At 53.9% G+C, this 27,688-nt stretch overlaps 1 protein-coding gene across 1 annotated transcript; it reads left to right on the top strand.

Annotated features, from left to right (window-relative positions):
- Nucleotides 1–358: 358 nt before the first annotated feature.
- On the top strand, nt 359–27,309 carry OLFML2A (olfactomedin like 2A). The gene is made up of 8 exons (XM_081236773.1): nt 359–563; nt 8,670–8,933; nt 13,540–13,647; nt 15,777–15,986; nt 18,027–18,273; nt 20,418–20,648; nt 21,943–22,128; nt 23,116–27,309. Exons 1-8 carry the CDS (start codon nt 444–446, stop codon nt 23,718–23,720), a joined length of 1,971 nt encoding a protein of 656 aa, XP_081092899.1. The 5' UTR covers nt 359–443; the 3' UTR covers nt 23,721–27,309.
- The last annotated feature ends 379 nt before the right edge of the window (nt 27,310–27,688 follow it).

Below are 27,688 nucleotides of genomic sequence, written 5' to 3'. Positions count from 1 at the left end.
AACCAACTCCAAAAGGAAAGCACTATTTTCCCCATTTAACAGACGAGGAAACTGAAGCTCAAAGAGGTGAAGAGACACGTCCAAGGTCCCACATCTCAAAGAACAGGACCTCACTCGATGTAGGGAGCCCGCGCTCCTCTCACTGCCCCCGCTGCTCCTGCGGGCTCCGAACAAGACCCTTTTTTGTGTCCTTGCAGGGATGCCCTTTGGAGAGCCGCCCAATGGCAAAGAGGCCCGGCTGAGAGCGGGCCCGCGGGGTGGGGTGCCCCCCCTTCATCCTAGCTCCGCCCCCAGCGGCGCGGGAGGGGGCGCGGGGCGGGGAGCAGCGGGCAGACGCGGGGCGCGCGGGACGGGTAGAGCTGGCGGCGGCGCCCGGCTAGCAGTGCGGCCCGCGCTTCCCGGACTCCGCGCGCACTGTCCGTGCCCGCCTTGCCCGTCCCGCCATGGCCGCAGCCACCCTCCCGCCCCGGTCTCGGCCCGGGCCTGGGCCCCGGCCGCTGCCTCTGCTCCTGTTGCCTCTGCTGCTGCTGCTGCGTGCCAGCCCGGTGCGCGCTGACAGTAAGGTACGTGCGGCCCTCCGACCAGGTCGCAGCTCGACGTGTAGCCTGGCGCGAGGGGGCGCTGTGGCTGGGGGTGCCGGCTAAGCATGGTTTCTGGGCCAGGAACAGAGGACCCAGAGAGGGGAGTCTTAACAGGGAGGCCGCAGGGGCAGGGACCCCGGGAGAGGAGCACGTGGGGGAAGAAGGGCTGGAGACAGATGGCAAGGGTGCTTGGGACCCCGAGCCTCTGGAAGGGGCGCCGGACACAGTCCAGTGCGGGGAGGAGGTCAGTACTGAAACCCCGGGCCAGGGAAAAGGGGCGCTGGGAGCTTAAAGGCGGCCCAAACAGGGAGATGCAGTCCCCAGCCTAGGGAGGGGATTCCCGGGAGCGCTGGGCAGGGGCAGCCTGGAGATCTGGCTCAAAGTTTCCATGGGAGGCTGACCCACGTGGGGACAGTCCCCTGGGTAACTGCTACCTAGCGACTCCTAGGTTTGCAGCAGGCCCTGGGCCAAGGCTTTCAGGCCATACGGGGGACCCAATGAACCCAGCTGGGCTGGCCACTCTCCTGACCTCTGGTGTTCCTGCCAGAGATCTGATGCACCCTCCAGGAGACACGGTGTCTCCTGAAGTGACTGAGCTGTTCTCAGTTATGGTTGAAAGGATCTGCTCTGGTGTCAGGTAGACCTGGGTTCAAATCCCGCCTCCGTCCCTCAGCTAGGTGACCTTGGCCCTTTATGACCTCTAGATTAGTGAGATCCGGCCTGGATAATGCTTAGCACCACTCTGGCACCTAGTGGGTGTCCAATAAATGATACTGTGATTTTGAAATCTTACCACAGAGACCCCAAAAGGGGGTGTGATCCAGAATGTAGAGAGGAGAAGCACTCTATTAGAGTCAGTCAGAGCAGGGACCTCTTGAGCATGTTCTAGAAATGACCCGGTGAGGACTGGGTTGGGACTGGGGGGCAAGTGAGAGGCAGGAGGGAGGTACTGCAGAGCGTGAGAGTAAGAGTGACTTCTCTTGATGTCTCTTCAGCCTCTTTCCTGGGTAGGAGGTGAGGCTGCCCTGTCCACAGGCAGGTAAAGGGCAGAGGTCACTAGCCACATGGTAAGTATATGAGCAGTGGGCACTGGCAGACCTTCAGCCTGAAGATTCAGCTCAGGGTGTGCAAACAAGTGAGCTGCAGTCCTAACCATGTGCTCCAAAGACAAGGAGGGAATGAGTATCGTTCCCATTTTACAGATGGGGAAATTAGGATGTATAGAAAGACAGCTAGCTTGTGGATCAAAAATCCTAGGTTCTGGCCCTTTGTTGTTTTTTGTCTGTGTGACCTTGGGCAAGTCACTGACTGTTTCTGGACCTCAGTTCCCCCATCTGAAAAACATTGTCTCCCCAACTTCCTTTCCGTATAGGGCCTTCTAGGATTCCCTGACCTGGCTCAGGTAGGGGAACAAGTGAGCAAAAAACCCCAGATAACCTGGTCAGCACTCTGCCACCTCTCCTCTCTCTGGCTGGGAGGAATATTTGGTCTTGGGCATCCTCTGAGCCATGCAGAGGGCTGTAGAGCTTGTGGGGGAGGGCTCGCATTCAAAGCAAAGCAAAGACAAAGAAAACCCAACACCCTGTTTATGTAGTGAGTCAGCCAAACACTTGCTAGGTTGGGGGTGTGTGTGTGTGTTTATTTGTCCCAGGGCAAGCTGGGGCTGGTGGGGTGGGGAGGCACATCCTAGAGTTTGGAGGATGAAGCAGCTGGGGGACTCAGCACAGCCCTCCGCCAGACACCTCCCACCCCACACCACTCAGCCAGCTGGGAAAAATAAAAATCAAGTGATGGGTGAATTTACTCTGCATTCCTCAGCACAGCCGGACTCCTGCTGGCTCTGTAGAGAGAGCTGTTTTCATTATCACCCTCCCTCCCCCAACAATCCTCCTTCCTCTTCAAGCCTGTCCTATTTTCTGAGGGTGAGGGGAGAGCCCTTTGGAAGGCCAGTCTGGGACTTGAAATCTACCTGGGGCCCTAAAGGGTTAAGTTGGCCCCTCCTCAGACTTCCTGCTCCTGGGCGGTCCAGCCTCACCTTCTGCCCAGTACTTTCAGGGGTACAGGGGCAGCTCGACCCCAGTTCTCACCAAGGAACTCTGTGGTCTTGGCCAGCTCCTCACTCACTCAGTGTGTTTTAATTTTGTGTTTATAACAAGGTCTCTCCTAAGCAGCACTTGGGGTTTCCATCTAAGGAAGTGCTTTGCCCAACTTGGGAGTGGGAGAAGGAGTTCCCAGCTTCCCTGGCATATCTGAGGGGCTGCCCAGTGTGAAGGTTAGGATGGACAGACGGGTAACCACAGGAAACCCAGGCACAGCACCAGAGACCTCTGGGAACCTGCTTTCTGCTGCGTGTCCTAGGAATGTGGCTAAGAATTCCCCATCTCTGCCTCAGTTTCCCCATCTGTGAAACGGCTGCTGGCACCTCATGTTCCCCATGCATCCTGGGGTGGGAAGGGGGTCTTTGGTCAAGGCCCGGGGACAGCGGGGAGGCCAAGGCCTGTGGGAGCTGGGCCAGGGGAGCAGGAGGGCTAGCACAGGCAGGCGGTGGTGTCCCAGGCTGGGTCACATGTTCCCGGCCAGGCCGGTCCCGGAGGCTTAGGTGTTGCTGCCCCTCCACTCAGGGAGTTGCTGCCTGTGGGTGTAATCGGAAACAGGCTCCAGAGCAGGAAAGGGCTGCACAGTGATGGAGTCCTCCTTCTGCACACAAAGAGTGTGGGACCCAGTGAGGCCCCGCGGCGTCTCTCTGCAGGGAAGGCCTTGCTCCATCTCTCCCATTGGCTGGGGCACAGGAAGAGCATCCTGGGTGCCAAGCCCCCTGCCCAGGATTTACATTCAGGATCTCACACAACACTCTAAGACTTCAGTGCTCCCTCCCCGTTTGACAGACTTGAACACTGAAGCTCAAAAGAGTCAGGTTGGGGCTGCTGAAAAATCCAAGAAAGGGAACTTGGGGAGTTTGGAGATTCCTGGGACTCCAGGATTCTCAGCCTTTAGTGGGCATCCAAATACCCGGGGAGCCTGAGAGAGTCTGAGTGAAGGGATGTGGAGTAAGGACAGGGCATCTGCATTTTCCAAGTCATTCCACCCCAGGTAATTCTGAGGCACATCCCTAGTTGAGAACTCATGGAGGTTTGTGGAGCAAGAGAATAACAGATCAACAAAAAGGAGCCTTTGGAAGGTTAATCCAGCAGAGAGGAGGCTCCTGTATGCCCAGGTAGCAGTTGATGCAACCTGAGCTCAGGATGCGGCCAGGGAGTAGAGACCAAGAGATTGAGATCGGAGATATTTAGAATGAAGCATCCATCGGAAGAACGTGACCGATGGGTTCCAGAGTAAGAAGGAGGCTCAGAGACCCGGGTTGGGCAGGAAGGTAGGTAGACACGGGTTTGGGAGAAGATGCTGGGCCCAGTTTTGGATGGATTAAGTTTGGGGTACCTTTGGGGTGTATCCAGAGGGAGGTGTCCAGCTGACCATGGGCTCTAGGGGAGGTCTTTCCCTGCAGGAGGACATGGAAACTGCCTCTCAGTGAATCTGGGCTGGCCATGAGAGAATAGTGAAGATTCAACCTCAAGGTGATACAATTTGAAACTGTTCTGTTTCTAGAACATTTTATCGGTTGAACCCCCTCTTCCCCATTCTGGCCAGATTTATCCATCTCCCTTCAGAAATATCAGGTACACCTTCTTGCCATCTTATTGTGGGATTTCCTCGCACATTGCTAGGGAACATTTTAAGCACAAGCCACCCACACTTCCGGGGGCTTTGGCAGCTGTGTGTGCTGAGCAAGCCTGCAGGGAGGGATGGGGGGCTGAGGCAGCAACTCCAGCCCTCAGGCCAAGGGCAAGGTGGGTCAGGCCCAGTGGGAGCCCCATTTCCCCTGCCCCACCAAGGCCTGATCCAGGGCCAACATCGCTATCCCAGCTCAGTTGCTGGTGGAGAAGCCCTTGCCTGGTGATTATTGGTGGTCATAGGAGGAAGAGCATGTGAACTAAATTTTGGAGTCAGCCTGTGCTGTGTGACCCTGGGCAAGCCCCTCATCTTCTCTGATGCTCAGATTTCTCCTCTCCAAGATGGGGTTGTGGTGAGAGCAAAGAGGTAGAAAATGATGTACAAACGTGAGGGAGGGTTATTGGGAGCAACTTCAGTAGCAAGTAGACAACAGTTGTTCTATGCCAGGCACTCTGCATGCATCGACTCATTTTAGCCTCAGGACAAGCTTATGAGGAAAGGACTGTTATCCTCCCCATTTTACAGAGGAGGAAGCTGAGGCTCAGAGGGGTCAAGGTCATGTGGGGAGGACACGTGGGAGCTGGGATTTGAGCCCAGGCCTGGTTCCCTTCCATGGTGCTCCGCCTCCAGTCAAGCGGCACAGGACATAGTAACCACAGGAGGTAGGGGCCTGCCTGGGCTCCTGGCAGCCCGGGCTGAGCAGAGGCCCTCTTCTGACTCCATTCCTGACTCCTGGCCTGTGTCAGGGCCTTGGCCGCCCCCATCAGGACGTAGCACCTCATCTGAGGAGGGAAGGAATGTTGCGGTCTGATGTGGAGGCCGCTGCTGTGGGGATGGGCGTTGGATTATGGGCGAGTCCTGAGGAAGAGGCCTCTCTGGCCTGGCCACACAGAACATACCCACATCCCCTCACTGGGCTCTTACCCCAACCTGGGGGAGTGGGTGGGGGGTGGCTAGGGGTTCCAGCAGAGCCGGGAAGGGGGCCCAGAAATCTCAAAGAGAAGGCAGGCTTACGGTAGTAGCAGCGATCTAAAGAATATACAGCATCTGAGCCTGGCTGTCTGCGTTCACAGGCGGGGAGAATTGCCCAGCAGGGCCCAGGGTACACTTCGCCCACAGACAACCCAGGACAAAGCTTCCACCCGTAGCCACCTGCTTCCCCACACTCATCCTCCAGGGGACAGCAAGTCTACCCACCCTGGGCTCTGATCCCCTTGAACTAGTCATTTGATGGCTCCAGGGCTATTTCCTCATCTGGAGGACACTGCTAAGAATATCTACCAATGCACCCACGTGGAGAAACAAAGGGAAAAGCAAGCCCCTGTCAGGATTCTTGGTGGTAATAATAACAACTACAACATGTTCCTGGTATTCCGTCTCTCAGTTCTCACACAGTCCTTTGCTGGGTATGCACTAGCAGTACCGTCATTTTACAGATGAGGAAACTGAGGCACAGAGAAGTTAAGTAATCTACCCAAGAGCACACAGCTGTAGGTGGCCCATGGCCGTGTTCCTAACCACTGCCCCACACTTCCCCAGCACTCAGGGAGTTTGCAGTAAATGTCTCCTCCCTGGGCTCTGCACCCCAGGCTTGTTTCCTCCACCCACCGTCTGTCCACAAAGCAGCCTGAGTGAGTGTCCCATGATGCAGATCTGACCCTGGCTCTCTCCTACTTAAAACCCTTCATGAATCCCCAGTGTTTTCAGGAATAAGTCCAGATCCTCAGCCAAATTTCAGGGCCCTCCACGAGCGGGCTCTACCACCCCCAGCCTTAGCTCCTGCCACCCAGGCTCTCTGCAGGCACCAGCCAGAGTCAACCTCCTCCAAGCCTCCAAAGTGCCAGGCCCTTGCTTGTCTTTGCATATATGACTTGCTCTCCCTGTAATGCTCTACTCGTGCTTAGAGATGTCCCCTGGGGTGCCCCCCTCTGAGCAGTCTTCATGGGTGTCTTTTTCTGTGATCTCAGAGCTCACTACATCAGCTTCTCTCATGGTTGAGAAGGTCAAGGATGTACCTCTATTTCTTCTGCACCTCCAGCTATCACCCAGAGTCTGGCTGAAGCCAGGGGTTCAAACAGGTGTCTGAGGGCTCAGAGCAGAAATGGAGTGCCTGCTGCCCTTCCCCAGAGGGCCCTGGGACACTCATGGGGGCCGGGCTTGGCAGAAAGCCCAAGGGAGCCTTGAACTCACCCGGGTCCTGGTGGCTTCAGTGAGAGCTTAGTAGCCATGAGGCTTGCGGTGTTGGTTTGTCGATTGAGCCATAAGTAGCTGTGTCCTGAGAGCCTGGAAGCCCAGGATGGGCTGGCTGAACCAGCTAGGGCAGTGGCTGGCTGGGGCTCCGAGAGCCTGGCTGGTGTGTGACGGCAAGGTAGGCTGGAGGCGGTGACTGGGCCTGGCACCTACCGCTGATCTCACCAAGCTGACTCTTGCAGGCACAAAGTCCTGCTGCCCCAGGGACCAGTGACCACACTTAGACACTGGGTATGTGGCCTCCCAGGGTGGGATTGAAGGAAAAGGGGGGAGGGAAGGGAAACCACTAAATGGAGGTCATGTATCTCATTTGAGCCTCACTATGAGGAGGCCGGGTATGGAGAGTCATCCATTTTACCGCTGAGGGAATGAGGCTCAGAGAGGTTATGTAACCTGTTTAAGGTCACACAGGATATGGGGAAACAGATTTGTAGGAGAAGCAGCATAAACCAGTGATTTCTATCTGGAGGCAGATATCCACAGTTGGATGTTCCCAGGTGAAGCTGTGTGAACTTGTGACTTCACCTCTCTAAGCCTCTGCTTCTTTAGCTGTAGTAATAATGGCTCACACTTAAGACACACTCACTATTGCTTAGACTCTGTTCTTTACCTATATGAACTCTTTTCATCCTCACGACAACTCCGTGAGGCAGGAGCCCATTTTACAAATGAGGAAACAGAGGCACAGAAAAATTGGGTTGCCCACAGTCTCACAGTTACTGGTCTAGGCTCCAGATACCATGCTCTTAGCCCTGTGCTCTAGAGTGTCTGTAAAATACGGGCTTGTTTATCCAACAGATATTTCCAGGGCTCCTACTATCAGCCAAGCGGGCACTGTTCTGGGGATACAGGAGGGAACTAGACACAAGTTCCTGCCTCTGAAGGTGCCTTCAGTAGAGTAGGGGAGACAAAAAATAAGAAAACACAGATATGATATTTCAGATGGTAGTACGTGCAATAAAGAAAAGCAAAGCCACTAGATAAGGGGACAGAGAGAAATGGGAGGTGTGTGGTCAGGGAAGGCTTCTCGGAGGAGGTAATGTGTAAGTTAATGTGAGGGAATGAACTCAGGGAATATCAGAGGGATAGGGGTTTCAGGATGAGGGTACCGAATCCGAAAAGGCCCCTGAGGCTGGAGTGGAGTGAAGGGAAGAGTGGCAAAAGGAGGGCCTCGAGGGAGGCTGACAGCTCACATAGTCCTCGAAGGCCAGGCTAAGGACTTCGGAGGTAACGATACCCCCCATGCACAGATATTATTAAAGAGTGTAACGCACCTGAAACCTGGGATGTAGTAAGTGCTCCGTAAAAGGTCTCCATTCATATTTTTTTACTATTGTGGCAAAATACACATAACATAAAATTTACCACTTTAACCGTTTGAAAGTGTACAACTCAGTGGCATTTACGTAGTACATTCATAATGCTGTGCAACCATCACCACTACCTAGATCCAGAACATTTTCATCACTCCAAAAGGAAACCGTGCACCCACTGAGCAAACACTCTCCATTTGTTCCTCTCTCTACATCCCGGGAACCACTAATCTGCTTTTTCTCTCTATGGATTGCCTATTCTGGATATTAATGTAAGTGGCTCTTTCATTTAGTATAATATTTTTCAAGGTTCATCCATGTTGTAGCATGTATCCGTACTTCATTCCTTTTTATGGCTGAATCATATTCCATTGTGGGGCTATACCACACCTTGTTTATCCATGGATCAGTTGATGGACATTTGGGTTGTTTCTACCTTGTGGTTATTGTGAATGGTGCTGCTGTGAACATTCCTGTACAAGCCCTTGCTTTAACACCTGTTTTCAATTCTTTAGGTATATACCCAGGGGAGTAGAATTATTGGGTCACATGGTAATTCCATGTTTAACTTATTGAGAAACAGCCAAACTGTTTGTCGCAGCGGCCATTACTCTTCTCATTGTTGTTATTATTATAAGGCTTCCATTTCCTTGTAAGGACATTTGTTTCCTTCTCAGCCCACTCTAATGCTGCCCCCAAAGGCCAGGGGGGCCGGATCCTGCTACCTGTCCCTCCCTCTCCTTCTCTCCCCCTCCCTCCAGCGCTGGCCTTCGGCTCACCGGGGCCCCTCTTGCAGGTGTTCGGCGACGTGGACCAGGTGCGCATGACCTCGGAGGGCTCAGACTGCCGCTGCAAGTGCATCATGCGGCCGCTGAGCAAGGACGCGTGCAGCCGGGTGCGCAGCGGGCGGGCGCGAGTGGAGGACTTCTACACAGTGGAGACTGTGAGCTCCGGCACCGACTGCCGCTGCTCCTGCACCGCGCCGCCCTCCTCGCTCAACCCCTGCGAGAACGAGTGGAAGATGGAGAAACTCAAGAAACAGGCACCCGAGCTCCTCAAGGTAGACTTTCTGGAGTAAAGGCCGGGATGGGACCCCACTCCTGCGTGAATACCTAGCATAGGCTGGCGCCGGCTGTCCCTCCAAGGAAAAGGCCACACGTTCTAAGGCAGGGGTCCCATTTCACAGGTGAGGAAACAGAGGCTCCCTGAGAGGAAACCAATTCCTGCCTAAGACCATTCGGCCAGCCAGTGATGGAGGCAGCATCCTTCGGCTGGCTTACCTGGATAGAGCCCTTTGCCATCTAGTAGCATCTATCCCAGTGTCCTGTGTTTTACCCAAACCAGGTCATCTGTCAGCACCTCCATGTAGTATTTTGTGGCATTTGATTGTTTTTTATGTAATAACGTTTCCCATATTCACGTACCACCTTCGTGCCAGACGTTGTGCTGAGCTCTTTTCTTTTTTTTAACATTATTTCTCTAAATTCTTAAACCGTTTTCTGAAGTATGGGATCTTTGTCCTCACTTTAGAGGCAAGAAAAACTGAGGCTTGGAGAAGTTAGGTAACTGGCCCAAGCTCTCACATAATGACATGCAGCCGCAAGTCTCTACCATATTTTTATGTAAATTTTGTGCGTATAATCCCCTCCCCCACCCCTCCCCCCACCATAGGAAGATTAGAAGGAGGCACCACCTCTAGGTGACACAGCCCTGTGCCGGGCCCACCACCAGGACCCATGGCTTGGATAGGCATGTACAGGGAGATCACAGTCCCCCATCCAGCCTGGCACCTTCGTGCCATTCACGCCATGCGCAACTCCCTGCTTGGCGGGCCTGGTGGGGCTGGGATGTGAACTCGGGGCCTGCTGTGTCCAAAGCATGTGTCCTAAGTCACCCTGCTCTCCTGTCTTACTTTCTGTAATAGCCAGATAATTTGGTGGCTTTTGAGAGGATCCTTTTCTTTTATAATTTCTTCCAAACATGTGTCTATTTTGCCCTTTTCGTGTCAAGAACTGTGAAGTTGACTGAGATGTTACCCTACTTGTAAGCTAACAAGTTAGCCTGCTAGCTTCATGGACGCTGGCAGTAGACACGAGCCAGAGACAAAGGACTTTATTACTCACAGTCGGAGTGTCTCCACTTTCTTGCACTGGTTCTCCCACTCACTTCCCACAGGGTGATGCAGTGAGGGCCAGATAACACCTGCACACACAGTGGGATGTTTTCCAAGAGAGGAGCCCCAACTTAGAGAATCCAGATCTCTTATAATGAGCACCAAACACACCTTCCCTGCTCCAGAGGGAAACACCCTCCGGATGCGCCAAGGCTGTTCACTCTGCAACAAGATGGCCTGGAACAAGGACAGTCAGTGCCTCTGCAGGCAAGACATGCAGAAAAGCAAGAGGCCTGGGAAGAACTGTCTCCCAACATTTGGCTAAAAATCATTTTCTTTAAATTTAACTTTAGTTTTATTTTTGTAACTACTGGATGGATACCAAAACTCTCGAAGTTGGAGGTGGCGGTTGAATTTTAGGCCAAGTGGCCTCTTGACAACTTGGCAGTTCCTGGACCACACTGTCTCCCAAACCCAGTAGGGCCCTGCGGACTCCAGGCACTGAAGCCATAGGCCAGTCTTCAGTTACAGGGACAAAACCAACTTTTGCTCAAATCCACTTCTCAACAACTGAATTGTAAGCATACTTGACATGAGGATAGACAAAACCTTTTCCTAAATGCTGGCTAATTTAATCCTTGCTACAGCCCTTTGGAGAGGGAACTTATGTTCCCAGCTTTACTTGGGGGAGGAATCTGAGGCCCAGAGAGGAACTGTGACTTGCCTAACATAACACAGCAAGAAATATGAATCCAGGAATTCTCTGCTGTGTCCCCTTGCCCAGTGGAGAGGTCACTGGGCAGTTCTCTCAGCCGGGAGCTGTCCCTTCAGTGCACAGCAGCCGTGGGGGGTTTTATTCAGCCTTATAGGACTGGAGTGGGGCAGTGGTGGATTAACCCAGCAGGAGGGGTCGCAGGAGGAACACAGGGAAGATACTCTGCCTCCTTGATACTGTAGAAGTATGAGTGAGTACCCGACAGGTACCCAGTGAGCCCCAAGAGGAGAAGTGGACACAGGCAGTAGGAGACAGAGCTGAGGCCCCTCTCATTTGGCTAGGCTCCCCCTCCCTCAGTGGGCAGCCCCCGCCAGGAGAGGAGGTTAGGGGAAGCCACTGTGGAGGGGAACAGGGCAACCCACCCTATACCTGCCCCTTGTCTCTACCCCAACCTTCCCCTCAAGCTAAGAACTGCAGCTGTGATGTAGCCTTAGTTGCATGGCTCTGAGGAGGAAGAATGGGATTCTAGATCCCCTTTCTTGGGGGCGTGTCTCTCACCTCTTCACTCCCTTTCCCTTTGGACCTGAATTCGGCATGGCCCCACCCAGTAACTGCCTAGTAATCAGGAATGGCAGTGCGGTCAGTGCTGGGCCAATGGACGTCCCAGGGACTGTGGGAACCCAGAGGAGGAGGTAACATTACAGCTGGGCTTTGAGGGATGTGTAGGAGTCCCTCGAGCAGAGCAGAAATAAGAACATTCTGGGTGAGAGTAAGTGGAGTGGGTGTGACCCAGGGTGCCTCCCTGCCCTCTCTGCCCCAGCCCCACTAGCCGCCTGTCAGTTCCACACTGTACTTCTCAAACTATATGTGGCGAAAGACCAGTTTTTAAAACAATCTGTCAAGAACTGGGAATTCCTTGGCGATCCAGTGGTTAGGACTTGGCGCTCTCATTCCCAGGGGCCCAGGTTTGATCCCTGAAAAGGGAACTAAAATCCTGCAAGCCACGTGGCTCGGCCAAAGATAAAATCTGTCAAGAACCAACACTCTTGTAAAATACTGTAAAAATGAATTGTTAGAAAAATGAATTGGAGTAGAAACAGACACGCAAAAAACAAGTCCAGTGTTGTATTATTAGAGTCCACAGATATAAAATTTCTCTGTCAAATGGCTCTGAAAGTTTGTAAAAGCCTACGCTCGCTTTTCGTAATTATTTTATCACAGACTGGTAACGAGCAGCTTGGACAGGCGCTGGTCCGCAGACTACATTTTGAGTTGCTCGGCTCAAACACACCATGTGTCTTCACACCTCCAGCTCTTTGCACGAGCTGTTCCCTTTGCCTGGAATGTCCTTCTCCGACCATCGTTGTCTGATTTGTGCTCCTCCTTCAGAGCTCAGTTCAAACAAAACTTCCTGCTGGCAGACTTTACTAAACCACACACACTCCCAGAGAAGGTCAGTGCCCCATCGATAATGACCTGGGCACCTGTGTGTGTTCCCACCTGCATTCCCTGATCCAGGCACCTCTGTGTTAACTCTGCACTCCTTGACAGCCTGTAAAGGACCATGAAGGCTCGTGTCTGTATTGTCATCACTGTCCTTAATGCCTGGCCCAGAGTGAACATTTGCTGAGGCCGAAGAAGGTGGCAGGGGCAAATCAAGAAGGGCTTGAATGCCAGGGTCAGGAGACAAGTAGTCACACCTGGGCAGTGGGGAGCCACAGCAAGTAATCTAGCAGGGGAGAGACCCATGGTCAAAGCTGTGCTTTGGGAAGCCAGTTTTGGTGGCCATGAAGGCAGCAGAAGTGAAGCTAGGAGGTCCCATTTAGCCGCCTGGAATAGTAATCATCATTGCTGGTATTCCTGAAGGCCTTGCTGTGTGCCCATTCTGAGCTGAGCCCTATCCAGACGGTACTGCTCCGCTCCACAACCCTGCTGCCCATTTCACAGAGAAGGAAGCTGAGGCCCAGGAGAGTCTCCGTGCATGGTTCTTAAACTGAACTCCACAGAGCCCTGGGGTACCATGCAACCCGTCGGAGTCTGAACAAGGTTGTAGGGGAGCGGAGAAGACTTGAGGCCCTACCCCTGCTTCCACCAGAGCCCCCCACCCCACCCCCTTTTTCTGTTTTAGAGATCAAAGTCTATTCAGAGAAGAACTCTCTGGCTTAAAACAGCTTGAACACCCCTGGGAGAGTGGGAGTAAAACTGTGTTGGAAACAGCTGGCCAAGGCCAGACAGGAGCACCAGCATGCTCAGGCCCTGAGAATGCATACAGGGGGTGGGCTGGAGGAACCACCCACTAGAAGCAAGGGAAAGCTGATTTCCCAACCGGCTCCTCGTGCCAAGGTTTCCCTGACACTCTCGCTGGCATCTTGACCACTCTAGCCAGGATGCTGGGCTACTAGATGCCCACACCAATCAGGCATTGCCTACAGGCTGCCCCAGGAGGACACAGACTCCCAGGCACTTTGCTGGGCAAAGTGGCTCTTTGAAAAGAGTCACAGATGCAGACTGTTAAAAGGGAGGCACATGGAAGCCAAGGCTGGGCACAAGAAACAGAAGCAGGGATCCAGGGGATGTGGATGGAGCTCCCCCAGTGTCCACTACACACCTCATGGGGTTGTTCAGGATTAAGTGAAATGGCTCATTCAAGCCCCTATACAGTGTCTGCCATATGGAAGTGCTCAAAATAGCTTTTCTTGTGATTATGAGCAGGCTGGGTCTAGTCAAGCAGACCACTCTGAGGCTCTGGGGTTCACGCTCTGGTGGGGCTCCTTTTGCACCCTCTGTGCCTGGCCGCGTGCTGTGCCTTTTCCCTAACCCTCACCCTTCCCCGGGCAGCTGCAGTCCATGGTGGATCTCCTGGAGGGCACCTTGTACAGCATGGACCTGATGAAGGTGCACGCCTACGTCCACAAGGTGGCTTCCCAGATGAACACGCTGGAAGAGGTAAGGGCAGGGCTCAAAACAGAGGCCAGGCTGGTGCAGTGCTGGCGGCCAAGGGCAGTGTCCGAAGGGGCCTAGGCAATTCTGTCTGGACCCTGGTGGCTATTAGAAGCTGGACTCCTGCAGGGAGCTGGGAGAAGGAGATGCAGGCCACAGGGTCCAGCCTTTGAGGAAGAGGTCTGACTGGGCCTCAAGGGCCTGTAGGAAGCTGGAAGGCTGGGTGGAGAAACTGAGGCACCTGCTGGTTGTATGAAAGAGGTGCAGAGGGGGCTGAAACTTGCAGTCGCCCTCAGTTCACCAAGACAAGGGCCCATATATTGCACAAGTCTGGGGCAACCATTCACATGAAACACCAGCATTGTGCAGGACTGGCCAAACCCACGGGGGCCAGGCTCGAGGTAGCATGGCTGTTCAAGGACCCACCGACCGTGGAGGCAGAGGTGCTAAGTGTCTTCTCCTGGTCAGGGTAAATGTGCTGGAGGGCTGGGCAGGCGGCTGATACTGCCCCCTGAGGACAGGGACAGAGTTGAGTGAGCATGGAGGTTCAGGCTGCAGGTTTGAGGTTTGCATCTCTGCTGGCACAGCCTGGCCTCCGCCTGTTTCCTGCATCCGGTCCCTGCTGGGCTGCTGGGAGCCTGGGGATATGCAGCTGCCAGGAGGGGCGTGAAGGCTTCCTTTCCCAGCTTCCTTTCCACAGGGAGGGGGGCACCTGGGCATCCTGTGCCCCACGAGGGGAGATTAACCCCTTACTCACCCCAAAGTTGGGGTCACGGTGGCTTTAATTATTCAGAAAGTGTTTGGTGAGTACCTGTTATATGCCAGACCCATGCCAGCACGGGAGAATGCTAACAGTTGTTGAATTTCTACTGTGCACCAGTATTTCCTGTGCATCTAGTACATGCCAGGCTCTCCTGTTTTTGGTTCTACAGTGAGCCTCCTTTGACCTCTCCTCTGGTAATCTTAGGAAATGTTAACTCACTTCACGCAACTATGAGCCAGACAATCTGGAGGGTATGTCTGCAGAGCCTGGAACAAACCAGAAATGATTTCTGCAGCCACAAGGAAATGATTTTTAAATTATCTTCTGTTTTGCATTATCTGTGCTTTGCTTCTGTTCACTAAGTGATAGCTATGAAAAAAAAAAGAAAAAGAAAAAGGTTTTGCCAACACTGGGAGGAGGCGGAGAGAACAGCCTCACTGAGGAGGAGATGGCTCCCTCTGCCTAAGGGAAAAACATCGCAGGAGGTCAGGCGACAATCTGGGGTCCCAGCTTCCTTCTGCTTTCTTCCCTTACACCAGTGGTTCTCAACCGGGGGTGATTTTGCTCCCCAGGGGGCAGCTGGCACTATCTGGAGGCATTTCTGGTTGTCACAATTTGGGGGAGGTGGGTGGCAGATGCTATCGGTCCTAGCAGGCAGAGGCCAGGGATGCTGCTAAACATCCTACAGTGCACAGGACAGCCCTACAGCACCCAAATGTCAGCAGTGCTGAGGTCGAGAAACCTGCCTTACACAGTGTGCCTTCTGTCCACCCTGTGATCCAGGTGGGAGTGGGGCTAGGGGCTGCTAAAGCCAGGCAGAGTCCCCAGCAGTAGGGAGACAATGAGGCAGGGCAGGAGAACAAGAGGAAGAGTAAAGGTGGGGCTTGGTGCGGTGGGAGGAGCCAAGCCTGCCCAGGAGAGAAGTCGGAGGCCTGGAGACTAGGAAGGGATCAGAGACCATAGCAAAACCCCACAGAGTTCTGGTGTTTGAGTATTTTATTAAAAAAGAGGTATTTATGTATTACTTGCGAAATTAAAAGGTAATTTTAAAGTAGCAAAAGATTGGTAGCAACTTAAAAGGTGGAACCGTAAGGGACTGGCTAAATACATTTTGGCCCATCCACACAGGGGCAAACTAAAAGGTATGGGGAGCGTTATATACACAGATATGCAAGAGTTCCCAAAATAGGCTCAAGGGAGAAAGCGAAGTGCCAAGGAAAGGAAGGCAGGGAGGAAGGGAGGGAACGCCCCACCCGTTCCCCCAGGCCCTGCTCAGGAGACTGGGCAGCAAAGCCTGATGGCAGAAGCTGGGGTGTCCCCCGGGGCTGGGGACAGTCGGAGGCTGGAAAGGTCTTGGGTCCCGCCCCCACAGAGCATCAAGACCAACCTGAGCCGGGAGAACGAGGTGGTGAGGGAGAGCATGCGCCACTTCAGGGAGCAGCTGAGCCACTATGAGAACCACTCGGCCATCCTGATGGGCGTCAGGAAGGAGCTCTCCAGCCTGGGCCTCCAGCTGCTGCAGAAGGATGCGGCCGCGGCGCCCGCCGCTGCCCCGGACCCCAGGCCTGGCAGTAAGGCTCAGGTGAGCCCAGGGCTCTTGTGGCGGGCCAGAAGGTGGGTGGGCTGGGAGCACAGTGTGCCAGGACCTCGGCCCTGAGGGCCAGCTGGGTGGGGCTTCGGGGCCGCAGGATGGGCCGAGGGCTGGCACAGCGGGGGAGTCCGTGGCAGGGCGGGGGCAGGGGCTGCCTGCTGCTCAGTGAGCCGTCAACACAGGTGAACTGGGGGCAGACGTGGGGCTCCAGCCCAGGGACACGGTTGTAGAGATGACCCTCCCTGCCTGGTCCTGGGGAACCAGGTCGGCTGCGGCAAAACCACTTCTAACCTCCCCTGCTGCGGCTGGGCCCCTGGCTGGGTCAGGCCTGCTCATGGGTAGGTGGGCAATGCCTCGGGGACCCCAGCCAACTAATACCACTTCATCCAACCCATCCTGGGGTGGAGAACTCCTGCAGCCAACACCCAGCCTTCCATATTCAAACTCAGCACACAAAGTGAGCAAAGGCCTTCACCAGGATGAGCCACCCGACACACAACACACCTTCGGGCAGATTTGAAACAGGCCCTCCTGTAGGCAGACATGCTGCAGAAAAGGCTTTCCCACAGGCCAGATAAATTAAAAGGAGGAGCCCCCTTTGGGTGGATAAATTGTACAAAGGCTCCTTCCTGTGACAGACACGTACCAGGGTGTGTGACTTGGCAAATGGAGTACAGACTAGACTTCAGTCCCATTCGTGCCCCTTTGACCAGTGCCACGTGCAGGATACAGCCCACCACTCCCACAGCGGCCCTGTGTGTTGGTGAGTGGAGGAAAAAGGGAGCTGACTTCTTCGCAGACATTATCTCAGTTAATCTCATAGCCACCTGCGAGGAGGGATGCTCGTTGCCAGTTTGGCAGATGAAGAAACACGGAGCGGGGTCACTCAGAGAAGGTGGCTGTGTTGGAACCCGGGCCTGCCTGACAGCCGAGCCCATGCTCTTCCTCTCCACCCCTCAGCCTCCGTGCTGACATTTTTTTTTTTTTTTTTTTTTTTTTTTTTTCTTTTTGCGGTACGCGGGCCTCTCACTGTTGTGGCCTCTCCCGCTGCGGAGCACAGGCTCCGGACGCGCAGGCCCAGAGGCCATGGCTCACGGGCCCAGCCGCTCCGCGGCATATGGGATCCTCCCAGACCGGGGCACGAACCCGTATCCCCTGCATCGGCAGGCGGACTCTCAACCACTGCGCCACCAGGGAGGCCCCGTGCTGACATTTTGACAATGGGGCTATTTGTGTCTGCAGCAGGGACCACCTAGGTGCTGATAAAGCAGGGAGGAAGCCTAGTGCCTTGACCCAGAGCTGGCTTCCTGCTCATTCGTGTGCCAATTCCACAGTAAGAATGAATCCTGTTTGGGCGGTGGCACAGAAGGCCTAGATCCTGTACTTAACTGTATCTCCTAGATATCCTGCCTGACCATGGGTGATGTCACAGGCCCTAGGTTCTTGTGCCAAGCCAGCATCAGAGGCATTTAAAAGGAAGCAAAAATAACAAAATTCACAAAATGTTAGAAACAGCATGCCCTAAGGTCAATGCCCCAGTGACCAACCATCCCAGTTTGCCCAGGACTGAAGGGTTGCCCAGGATACAGGACTTTCAGTGCTAACACTGGGAAAGTTCCATCACACTGTAATGAATTGGTCACCCTGACTTGGGGCCTGAGAACCTCTCCCTGCCCACACACAAAGACCAATGAGTGAGAGAGACAGGGATGGGAAGCTGACCTCCCCGGGGAGCAGACCGCTGTAGTCTACCCCCAGGGGGGAGTGTACAGGAGTTGGGAAGTAGAACAGGAATCTCACCTATCAGGCTGGGCTTCAAGCCTGCAGGGGAGCTAGAGAGCTGAGTGGGGAAACTGAGGCACACCCCAGTCATGGATGTAACTATGGGAGGAAAGCTGTGACTTCATGAGCGCCTGGGACGCGGGGCCAGGAGCAACATGGCCATTACCAGCCCCCACATGCTGAGCCTCCGGACGCCCCGCGACATCCCTTCTACCATCCTCCAAATCTGAGACTTCCCTTCTCCCCCAGGACACAGCTGGAGGGAAAGGCAAAGACAGCAACAAATATGGCAGCATGCAGAAGAGCTTTGTAGACAAGGGCCTCCCAAAACCTCCTAAGGAGAAGCTGCTGAAAGTGGAGAAGCTGAAGAAGGAGGGCAAGGGCAGATTCCCCCAGACCACAGCCAAGCCCCGGGCCCTGGCCCAGCAGCAGGCTGTGATCCGAGGCATCACCTACTACAAGGCGGGCAGAAAGGAGATGACCGAGGCCATGGCTGGTGAGTTAGAAGAAGACGGGAACCTTGGGGAGTGGGGGCCCCTACAGGGACCCAGGGTCTTCTCGACAGTCAGACTGCCCCAGATCTCAGCTCCAAGGGTCACCTGTCGGTGCCCTTTGCTCGTCCATACAGTGGGATAATCCCTCTCCTGGGGTTGTTGGGGATGAAATGATCAAATCAACACAAAGGGCCACTCACTCAGTTCCTCTCCAGTAGTTATAGCCGTCTCCACCCTCACTGGCCTTTTCCTTCTTCATTGAAAGATGTGCGGAAGGTTCACTACGTACGTGCTGTACCTTCCGGACTTTCTGCCTAACACGGAGCTCACGGTCTAGTGGGAAAAGCAGACCCATAACCAGGCAGCTGTCTCTGGTGGGCGGGCGAACTCAGGGACCAGACCACTTCTGGGAAGTGACCTGGGGCCTTGGAGGCACCTCCCGTCTCCAGACTGGCCTTGGGGTGTACGGCTTCTCCAGCACCTCCCACTCTTTTCCCCCCAAAGAAGAGCCCACAGACTCTTGTATCCTTCTTATAGCTCCCTGCCCGATCACAGTGAAGGACAACAAAATAATGAACCGAGGAACAAGGGACAAAAGTTCCAAGAGTACCCAAATTTCCGGGCCACCCCCAGTGGTGTGGCTCCTGGTTCTTCCTCTGAGCCCCTCCCCAGATGTCTGCTCTCCCTCCAGGGTCCTGCTGACCACCTCCTCCAGGGAGGTTCTCTGCCCAGCCCATGCCCAAGGGGCCCAGGGGTAGAACTGGGAGGGACCAGTCTCCCAAGAGCCCCCTCAATTCTTGGCCTCTCAGGGCTCAGGGGCCTCTTCTCCCAGCTCCTGGTGCCAGCTGCTGGCTCTGAGTCCTGCCAGGTCAGCCTAGCCACGGCATAGAGCCTCTGACCCCTGGCCAGGGCTCTGCCCAGGAACAGCTGCAGGCATCTGACTCTGCCAGTGAGGGCCGTGGGAACAAGCCCCTGCCCTGGCAGGCTGCCAAGGCTGGGCCCCACTGAGGCCTGCTGACCAGGGTGGGTGCCCGCGTTCCCGAGAGACTCCAGGGGCTGCTCCACAGCGGGGCCTGGCTGAAGCCCCGTGCAAAGAGGAAGCCCAGCAGGGAGAGAAAAGGAAGAAGTCAGGTGATTGTCCGGAGGCAAGGGGCCTCAGTGCATCTCTGGGGGCCACACCATCATGGTAACACCAGCCCCAGCACCAGTCCTTTGGCTCTGGCATCACAGCCTGCTGAGTCCTTTCACACATGCTGTTGCACCTGATCCAGCAGAGGGAACAAGCTCAGAGAGGTGAAGTGACGGCTTCCAGGTTTCACGGCGAGTTAGTGCGACTGGAACCCAGAGGCTGAGGAGCTTTTGTCCCCCGCCCTGTGCCACTGAATCTTTCCCTACCCAGACCCCATCCATTCCAACCCAGGAAAGCGTGGGTCAGGGAGGACCCAGAGATGGCCCCAAACCAGTCCCACGGAGCTGAAGAAGTCCTCCTATCAGCAAAGCCTGTGCCAGCAGCAGTGGAAGAAGTGGGGACGGATGCCAAGAAAGCTGAGAGATGGGAGATAGGAGATGAACGAGGGGGCAGAGACAGAGAACTGGGGTTCAGAGGTGACGGGAAGCGGGCTGCACCCGCCCTTCCCTACCTGAAGTGGCAAATCCTGGGTGAGAGAAACTAGAGGGTGTTTCCAGGGGAGCGGACTAGGAGAAAGTCTGTAAAATGGGAGCAAGGGTTTCTGCCTTCCTGGCATTGGATCCAGGAAATGAAAGAATTGGTACAAAGGGACATTTAGGAGGGAAAGGGGTCTCACATCTGGCACCTCATATTTGCCAGGATCTGTGCAAATGTCTTGGGCACATTTTCCTCTAATCAACACAACAGCTTGACATGGTGGACCTCATGACTCATTTCACGGAAGGGGAAGCCGAGGCCCACAGAGGCAGGGGACTTGGCCAAGGCTACTCATCTGAGGGGCCTATAGCCAGTCTGCTGACCATGAAGCCTTCCCCACCTCCCACTTTTCAAGGCCTTTCACTCCTTAGGGGCCACCCGCACCTCTCCCCCATGGCCCCAGCGCTGGGACCCGGTGGGCCTGGACCCCAGGCAGAGGCAGTGCTGCTGGGATGTGAGCACAGGGTCTTCTCTCCACAGACAACGCCCTCAAGGGCACTTCCTGGCTGGAGCAGCTGCCGCCCCGGGTGGAGGGCAGGCAGCCTGAGCCCAACTCAGCAGAGCGTGACAAGACTGGGCCCAGGGCCTCTGAGGAAGCAGACTTGGCCCCTGGCACCCCTGCCTCGGATCCCACCCCCACCCCTACCCTGACTCCCATCACCAGTCCCCTGCCCACCACGCCACCTTCACGCCCAGAAGTCCCCAGCCAAGGTGAGTAAGCCTCACAGGGGTCAGCAAACTACAGCCCGTGGGCCAAACAGCCTATAGCCTGTTTTTGTACAGCCCTTGAGCTAAGAATGGTTTTTACATTTTTTAAGGGTTGTTAAAGAATATGGGACAGAAGTATGTGGTCTGGAAAGTCTAAAATGTTTGCTATCTGATCTTTACAGAAAAAGCTTGACAACGTTTACAGTGAAACAGGTAGTGTTTCCAACAAATTCTTCTTAAAACGTCACCTAGAACCCCATCATCAAATCCAGCAACTATTTTCACTTCTGTATTTCCTCTGTCTAGTCTTTGGCCCTGTTTTTATCTCCACGTTTATAGTTTTGGCTTGTGTCTTTGGTAGAAATCTTCCTCATTAAATCATCGATCAAGCCCGTCCTTCTGGAGGGCATCTTGGCTACCTGTGATAACAAGACAGAACCATTCCCTACTTTGGTCCACGTGCATTCCACTTCTAGGAATCTCTTTCCTAAAGGATCCATCAGATACGTGAACGACAGCTGCAGCTTAACTGGTTTCCTTGCAGCCTATTTCTAATGTCAGAAAACTGAAAATAATCTAAAGGTCTAACACTGAGGGGACTGGTTAAATAAATTCAAGGGCACAGCTGTCTGGCAGCCTGGTGGAACCTTGAGATCACATCATTAAAAGGCCATTTAATGATGCGAGAGATTGCTCAGTGGAAGGAAGAAACAGGATACCTAAAACTGTATATTCAGAAGAATCATGTTTTTTTTTTAAGTATGTCTGCATGACTATACATGCAGAGAAAAAAAAGGAAAGGAAGGAAATACAACATGTTTAAAAATTTCTTTGAGGGCTTCCCTGGTGGCGCAGTGGTGGAGAGTCCGCCTGACAATGCAGGGGACATGGGTTCGTGCCCCGGTCCGGGAGGATCCCACATGCCGAGGAGCGGCTGGGTCCGTGAGCCATGGTGGCTGAGCTTGCGCGTCTGGGGCCTGTGCTCCGCAACGGGAGAGGCCACAGCAGTGAGGGGCCCACGTACCGCAAAAAAAAAAAAAAAAAAAAAAAATTTCTTTGGATAATAGAATTTTGAATGATTTTTATTTTCTCCATTCTCCTTTTCTGAATGTTCTGTGTTTTCTACAATGATCAGACATTGCTTTGATCATGAAGAAAGAAAAAAGAAATAAATAAGGCTGCAAACAAATCCTCAGGGGGGATTTAAGTAAGACCCAGATAACGTTCCCAGGACTGTTGCTCTGGCTCAGCGTCTGTGGGTCTGTGTACCAAACGCTGCACCCCTTGCTCCCCACAGGCAGAGAGGCGAGCTGCGAGGGCACCCTCCGGGCCGTGGACCCCCCTGTGAGACACCACAGCTATGGGCGCCATGAGGGAGCCTGGATGAAGGACCCCGCTGCGAGGGATGACAAGATCTATGTCACCAACTACTACTATGGAAACAGCCTGGTGGAATTCCGCAACCTGGAAAACTTCAAGCAAGGTCAGGGACCCCTGTGATGGGCAAGGGGCAGGTGTGGGTAGCCTAGGGAGGGTCCCCCATGGAGACTTGGCCCTCCTTTGCCTTGTGGTTTCCTGTGGTCCAGACTTCCCCTGCCTGGCCTAGCTCTGAATGGTCAGCCACCCCGAGAAGAGGAGTCTGGGGGCACCCCCTATGTGCTGGCCCCAGACCAGAAGCTGGAATGCAACAGCAAACAAGATGGACCGTGGTCTTGCCCTCATGAGTGTAATTTACTGTCAAGGGTAACAATACTTAGAAATTCCACTTGTTGAGTGCTTATTATGTGCTAATCACCAGTGTGTATCAGCTCATGGTATCTTTGAGGTGGGGGTTATCACCCTGTTTTACAGATGAGCAGAGCCCCAGGCCTTCCAGGACCTTCAGGTCTGGGCAGGGAAGGACAGAAATTTGGTTATCAGATCTGGAACATGATGAGGGGAAAGGGTCACTTAGACATGAGCTGCCCTCCAGAAGTGCACAATCTGATGTGCATGGCAAAGGCTTCAAGAAACAATTTCAATACAGTGCTAGAGGGAGGCCTCCGGGGCTATGGGAACCCAGCCTGGAGATCAGGGAAGACTTTCCAGAGGAGGTGATGCTGGGGCATTCCCCAGGCAGACAGGATGGGAAATGGCAGTCTAGGCAGAGGGAACAGCATGGGCAAATGCCCTGAAACAAAGCACAGGGGCTGGTATCAGCCTGTGTCTAAATCCTGGCTGTGCTGTTCCACAACCAGTGACCTTGAACCCTCTGAGCCTGTTCTCTCCCCGGCAAATGGGATAATAATAGTACTTCCTTCATGGGACTGTCCTGATGGGATCAGATAACTGGCCCAGCTCCAGGCCCATAGCTCACTCAGTATCCTTGCTGGGCCACCCAGGAGCCCTGGTCCCTGGCCTCCCTGGTCCCTGGGGTGGGCTGGGGTTTTTTCGGGAAGCTCTGGTGTGACCTTCCGCCCTCCGCACGCAGGCCGCTGGAGTAACATGTACAAGCTGCCCTACAACTGGATCGGCACAGGCCACGTGGTGTACCAGGGCGCCTTCTACTACAACCGCGCCTTCACCAAGAACATCATCAAGTACGACCTGCGGCAGCGCTTCGTGGCCTCCTGGGCGCTGCTGCCTGACGCGGTGTACGAGGACACCACACCCTGGAAGTGGCGCGGCCACTCGGACATTGACTTCGCCGTGGACGAGAGCGGCCTGTGGGTCATCTATCCCGCTGCGGATGACCACCACGAGGCCCAGTCCGAGGTGATCGTGCTGAGCCGCCTGGACCCCGGCGACCTGTCGGTGCACCGTGAGACCACGTGGAAGACGTGGCTGCGGCGAAACTCCTACGGGAACTGCTTCCTGGTGTGCGGCATCCTGTACGCTGTGGACACCTACAACCAGCGGGAGGGCCACGTGGCCTACGCCTTCGACACGCACACGGGCACCGACGCCCGCCCGCAGCTGCCCTTCCTCAACGAGCACGCCTACACCACCCAGATCGACTACAACCCCAAGGAGCGGGTGCTCTATGCCTGGGACAATGGTCACCAGCTCACCTACACCCTCCACTTCGTGGTCTGAGCGAGACCTGGGCTCACGGGAGAGGAGTGGCCGTGGGCATGGGGGGCTCCCCACAGCGACTCCTGCAAGGGACTCCCTCCGCAAATATTTACTGGGCCCAGGCCTGGAGCTAGGTGCTAGGCAGTGGGCACAGCCGGCGTCAAGCTTCCTCAGCACACAGTGGAGTAATAATCACTTCCACTTGCACAACACTGCCAAGAGCTTCATGTGCACTAACCCACTTAATCCTCCTGACACCCTTGGAGGTAGAGACAGTTAAGCCTATTTAACAGGTGAGGAGACTGAGGCCTCACTTTGGATCTGGCAAGCCCATTTTACAGATGAGACCTGACCATGCTCTACCCTAACCTCTCCCCTACCTCCAACCCTCTCCCCTCTCCCCTCATTTCTCTTGTTCTCTCAAGTCTATCTCCCTTCCCCGGGGCTACTCAAAACCAGAGGCCTTTGGGACCAACACACTAGTGTTGGGTGGAGGCCCAGCTCTGCGTGCCACCCCAGGCCCCTGTTCTGACGGAGCTGTTGGTGGCCCTGGGGCTTTGGGCCCTTTGGCTAATGGGCTAATGTCCTTGTTCCATGCCTTTGGCCAGCCCCCCATCCCCACCCCACCCGCTGTCTGACCACATTCCAAACCTCCACAGTCATCCAGCCACTGAGCAGAAACCACACCCCGAGAAAAAATACCAGCCCCCATTCCAAGACCCCCCCCACCCCGTACTCGTTTTTATTTTCTCTTATTCTTCATCAGTGCCGTCATCTGTTTCTGCAGCAGCAGCTGAGAAGGCTGCAGGCAGCTGCCTGCCAGCAGCCACTCTACCAGGGTGGGGAACTGGGCCAGGCCCCAAGGCTCCCTCTCCACCCAGAAGTGCTGGCTTTGGCCACATACCCAGGCTGTGGGACCTCTCCCCGGTCCCTCCCAGAGCCTTTGCGCCTGGGGTCCACCTCATCCTTTCTCTCTGGGCCTTTGAACCCACAACCTATACGCACTCAGGGATACCTCCAGGTCGGCCACGAGCAAGACCTTAGGCCTGAGGCTGGGTGGCACCAGGGTAAAACAGGTTTCTTCTTCCTTGTCATTTCTAACCTGGCCATTTGGTGGGCTGGCCTGGGGGACCGGGGGAGGCTGAGATCTGGGCAACCAGGTCCAGAGGAGGCTTCGGACCTTCTGGGTGCAGGGAGGAGACAGAGGTGAAAGCTGGGAGGGAAGGAGAAAGGGATCTGTGGATCAGACTTTTCCTGGCTTCAGAGAGAGAATGGTGCCAGGGCTGCCCCGAGCCCAGGACTTGGGGCTCAGGGTGCACAGGTGGGCTCCCCCGAGCCTCAGACCCAGCAGCCCCGGGGACAAGACTTTCAGGCCTGCCCCACATCTGCTTTGAACAGTATTTTTAGAACTGGAAGAAGTTCTCTGGTCTGACTCCCTATATCTACAAAGGAGAAATAGGCCCAGAAAGGTTTAGAGAATGGCTCAGGGCCACACGGGAACAGGACCCAGCTGATCTCCTTCCAGAAGGGCTTTGTCTTTATCCTTTATTCTCCACGCTCAGAGGCAGCTAGGCAATAGACCACCCAGCACCCAAGTCATCCCAACACCTTTGAGGGGTATTTACTGCTGATCGCTACACAACCCCGGACCCTGCTTCTTTCATTCTGTCCCCATGCCAGCTCCCAGGTATCTGTATGTATGAACACCCAGCTGCCATGTTGGGAAATTCAGCTGCATACCCAAGAGTGTAGAGAAATGCACTTTGTGCAGAATATATTTCTTTCAGGCATTGTCAGGTGATGTTTTGTTTAAGCCGTAACTCACTCCCGAAGTAAAGGGGGATGATGACGCCCAGCCAAGCAAGGCCTGAGTCAGAGTGGTGGACACGTCCAGCCTCCCCCGCCCAACTGAACTCTGAGGGCTCCACTTACAAACTCTTCAGGGGGCTGCAAGTTCCAGCGTTTCCCTTGGCCCTGGGTGTGGCTTTTAGAAGACTCTGTCTTTCGTGATATCACAGCCCAACCACGTGAGAAATGTTCAGGCTCCTCTTTCCCCATTAGTCTTAGAAAAGGGAAAGTTAGAATGGACCAGTTTTGGAAAAGGACAAGCAAAATGGTTTTCTCGGGGAGAGGATGCTGGCTGCAGCCTGTAAACATTCACTAAGCCCCTTCTGTTTTCAGGCCCTTGTATGTGGGTTATGTTGTAGGTAAAATTGTTTTCCTCATTTTACAGATAGTCAAACTGGAGCCCAGAGAGGTTAAGTGGAGGCAGGGTCAAGTGGAAAGCCAGGTTTCCAAATCGGTAATATAACCTGAGCATCAACAGTGGGCTAAGCAAGCCATGTGCATATTCTTGCATCTTCACAACAGTGGAAGGTGTGTACTCTGAGTGTGTCCATTTTACAGACGAGGAAACTGAGGTGAAGGGACTTACCCAAGCACAGCGGCTTAGCCTGTAGCACAGTCAGGTTTTCAGGGCTGGTCAGCACATGTTCTTTGCCAACTCTGTGTCACTCTAGCAGCAGCTCCAGAAATGGTGGTCGTTGCTTTTGACCAGTGTAGCCAAGCCACGAATTGCATCTACATAGGAGACCCAAGAAGGAGGTTGGGGTCAGTTTATAAAGAGCCTTGAATGCCAAACCAGAGAAAAGGAAATTCCAAGACAACTGGATTTTTGTTCTATCGGTGACGGGAGGCAGGGAAGAGTTTTTGTTGTGGGATTTATTACAGTTGGTAACAGGTACTTCAAACAAAGAAGGAGACCTCAGCTGTGACAGCAAAGGAAGTTGTCTCCGGTGTTTCTGAACAACATGCTACGTGAAGGGGCTTTGGCTGCCACCTTTGAGTCCTCCCAAGAGATTTCTAGACCTTAATACTTAATTTGCTCTGTCTGGGAGGCAGCCCTAAAGGTGAGACTGGGGGGTTTTCCTGGGAATGACTTGAGGGCTACTGAAAGCCCGTATGTTCTAAAGCACCTTTTCCTCCATGACAGCATTGGAAACCACTCTGGATAGGAGTTAGGGAGTACTAGGTTAGAATCCAGCTATGCTTCTGACATGCTGCACAGAGGGGACAGATGTCAACTCCCTTTTATGGCTGAAGACCTGCAGCTTAGTGAGGACAAAGGGCAGCTGAGGGCCCAAGCAGTACCCTCCTAGAGCTAGAAGTCACCTTTACATACATTATCACTAATCCACCCAGGAACCCCAAGGTTGGCATTACTTTTCCCTATTACAGGGAGTGAACCTCAAGTTCAGAAACGTTAAGCAAGCTGCTCAGGGTCACGAATCTAACAAGTAGTAGAGTGAAGAGTTGAACCAGGTCTGTTTTTACACCAAAGCCCCAAACTAACTGTTGTTAGGAATTTTGTAACCAGTCAGGTTTTCTTCTTTGCTTTGGCTACTGGGAAGCTCAAAGTCAAATTTGAGATTATTTTTAACAATTGTACTGGGTCTCCTACTGGACTCTGGCTTCATTCTGGCTTTCTGCTTTTACCTTTACCCTGATCTCTTTGTTTTTATTATATTGTATTTTATCTATTTTTGTAAATTGCCACAATACCTTTTTTTGCAACAAGGTGGAATATGCCTAAATAAATACGTGATCAAAATCTTGATTGAAAAGTCTTGACTAAATGCTATGGTCTGCATCCTTATCATAACACAGACATTTAATAACTTTAAAACAATACTTTGTTAGGAGAATCGGCCTTGTTGCTAGAAACTGATCTGGATTATGAGCCAGGGCAGAAGAATCCAACTCAGGCTGACAACCAGGCCCCTCCCAGTGAAGAGGAGAAGCAAGCCATTCCCAAAGGTATGCAGAAACTGCCCTGCAGCCGCACCTTCAGCTGCAGAGAGAGAATCCCAGGGAGGGAGCCTTGAGCATCACTTAGTCCCATGTTCTCAAACTTCAGTCATTCATGTACAGACCCTCTTTGTGATCTCTGTCACTTCCCTTTACCATCTTCAGTATAGTTTACTATTTCT

This window comes from Mesoplodon bidens (assembly GCF_964165515.1).
Source record: "Mesoplodon bidens genome assembly, chromosome: 6".
Classification (NCBI taxonomy): Eukaryota; Metazoa; Chordata; class Mammalia; order Artiodactyla; family Ziphiidae; genus Mesoplodon; species Mesoplodon bidens.
The sequence above is the reverse complement of the archived record's forward strand: the minus strand, read 5'-3'. Positions and strand labels throughout refer to the sequence as shown.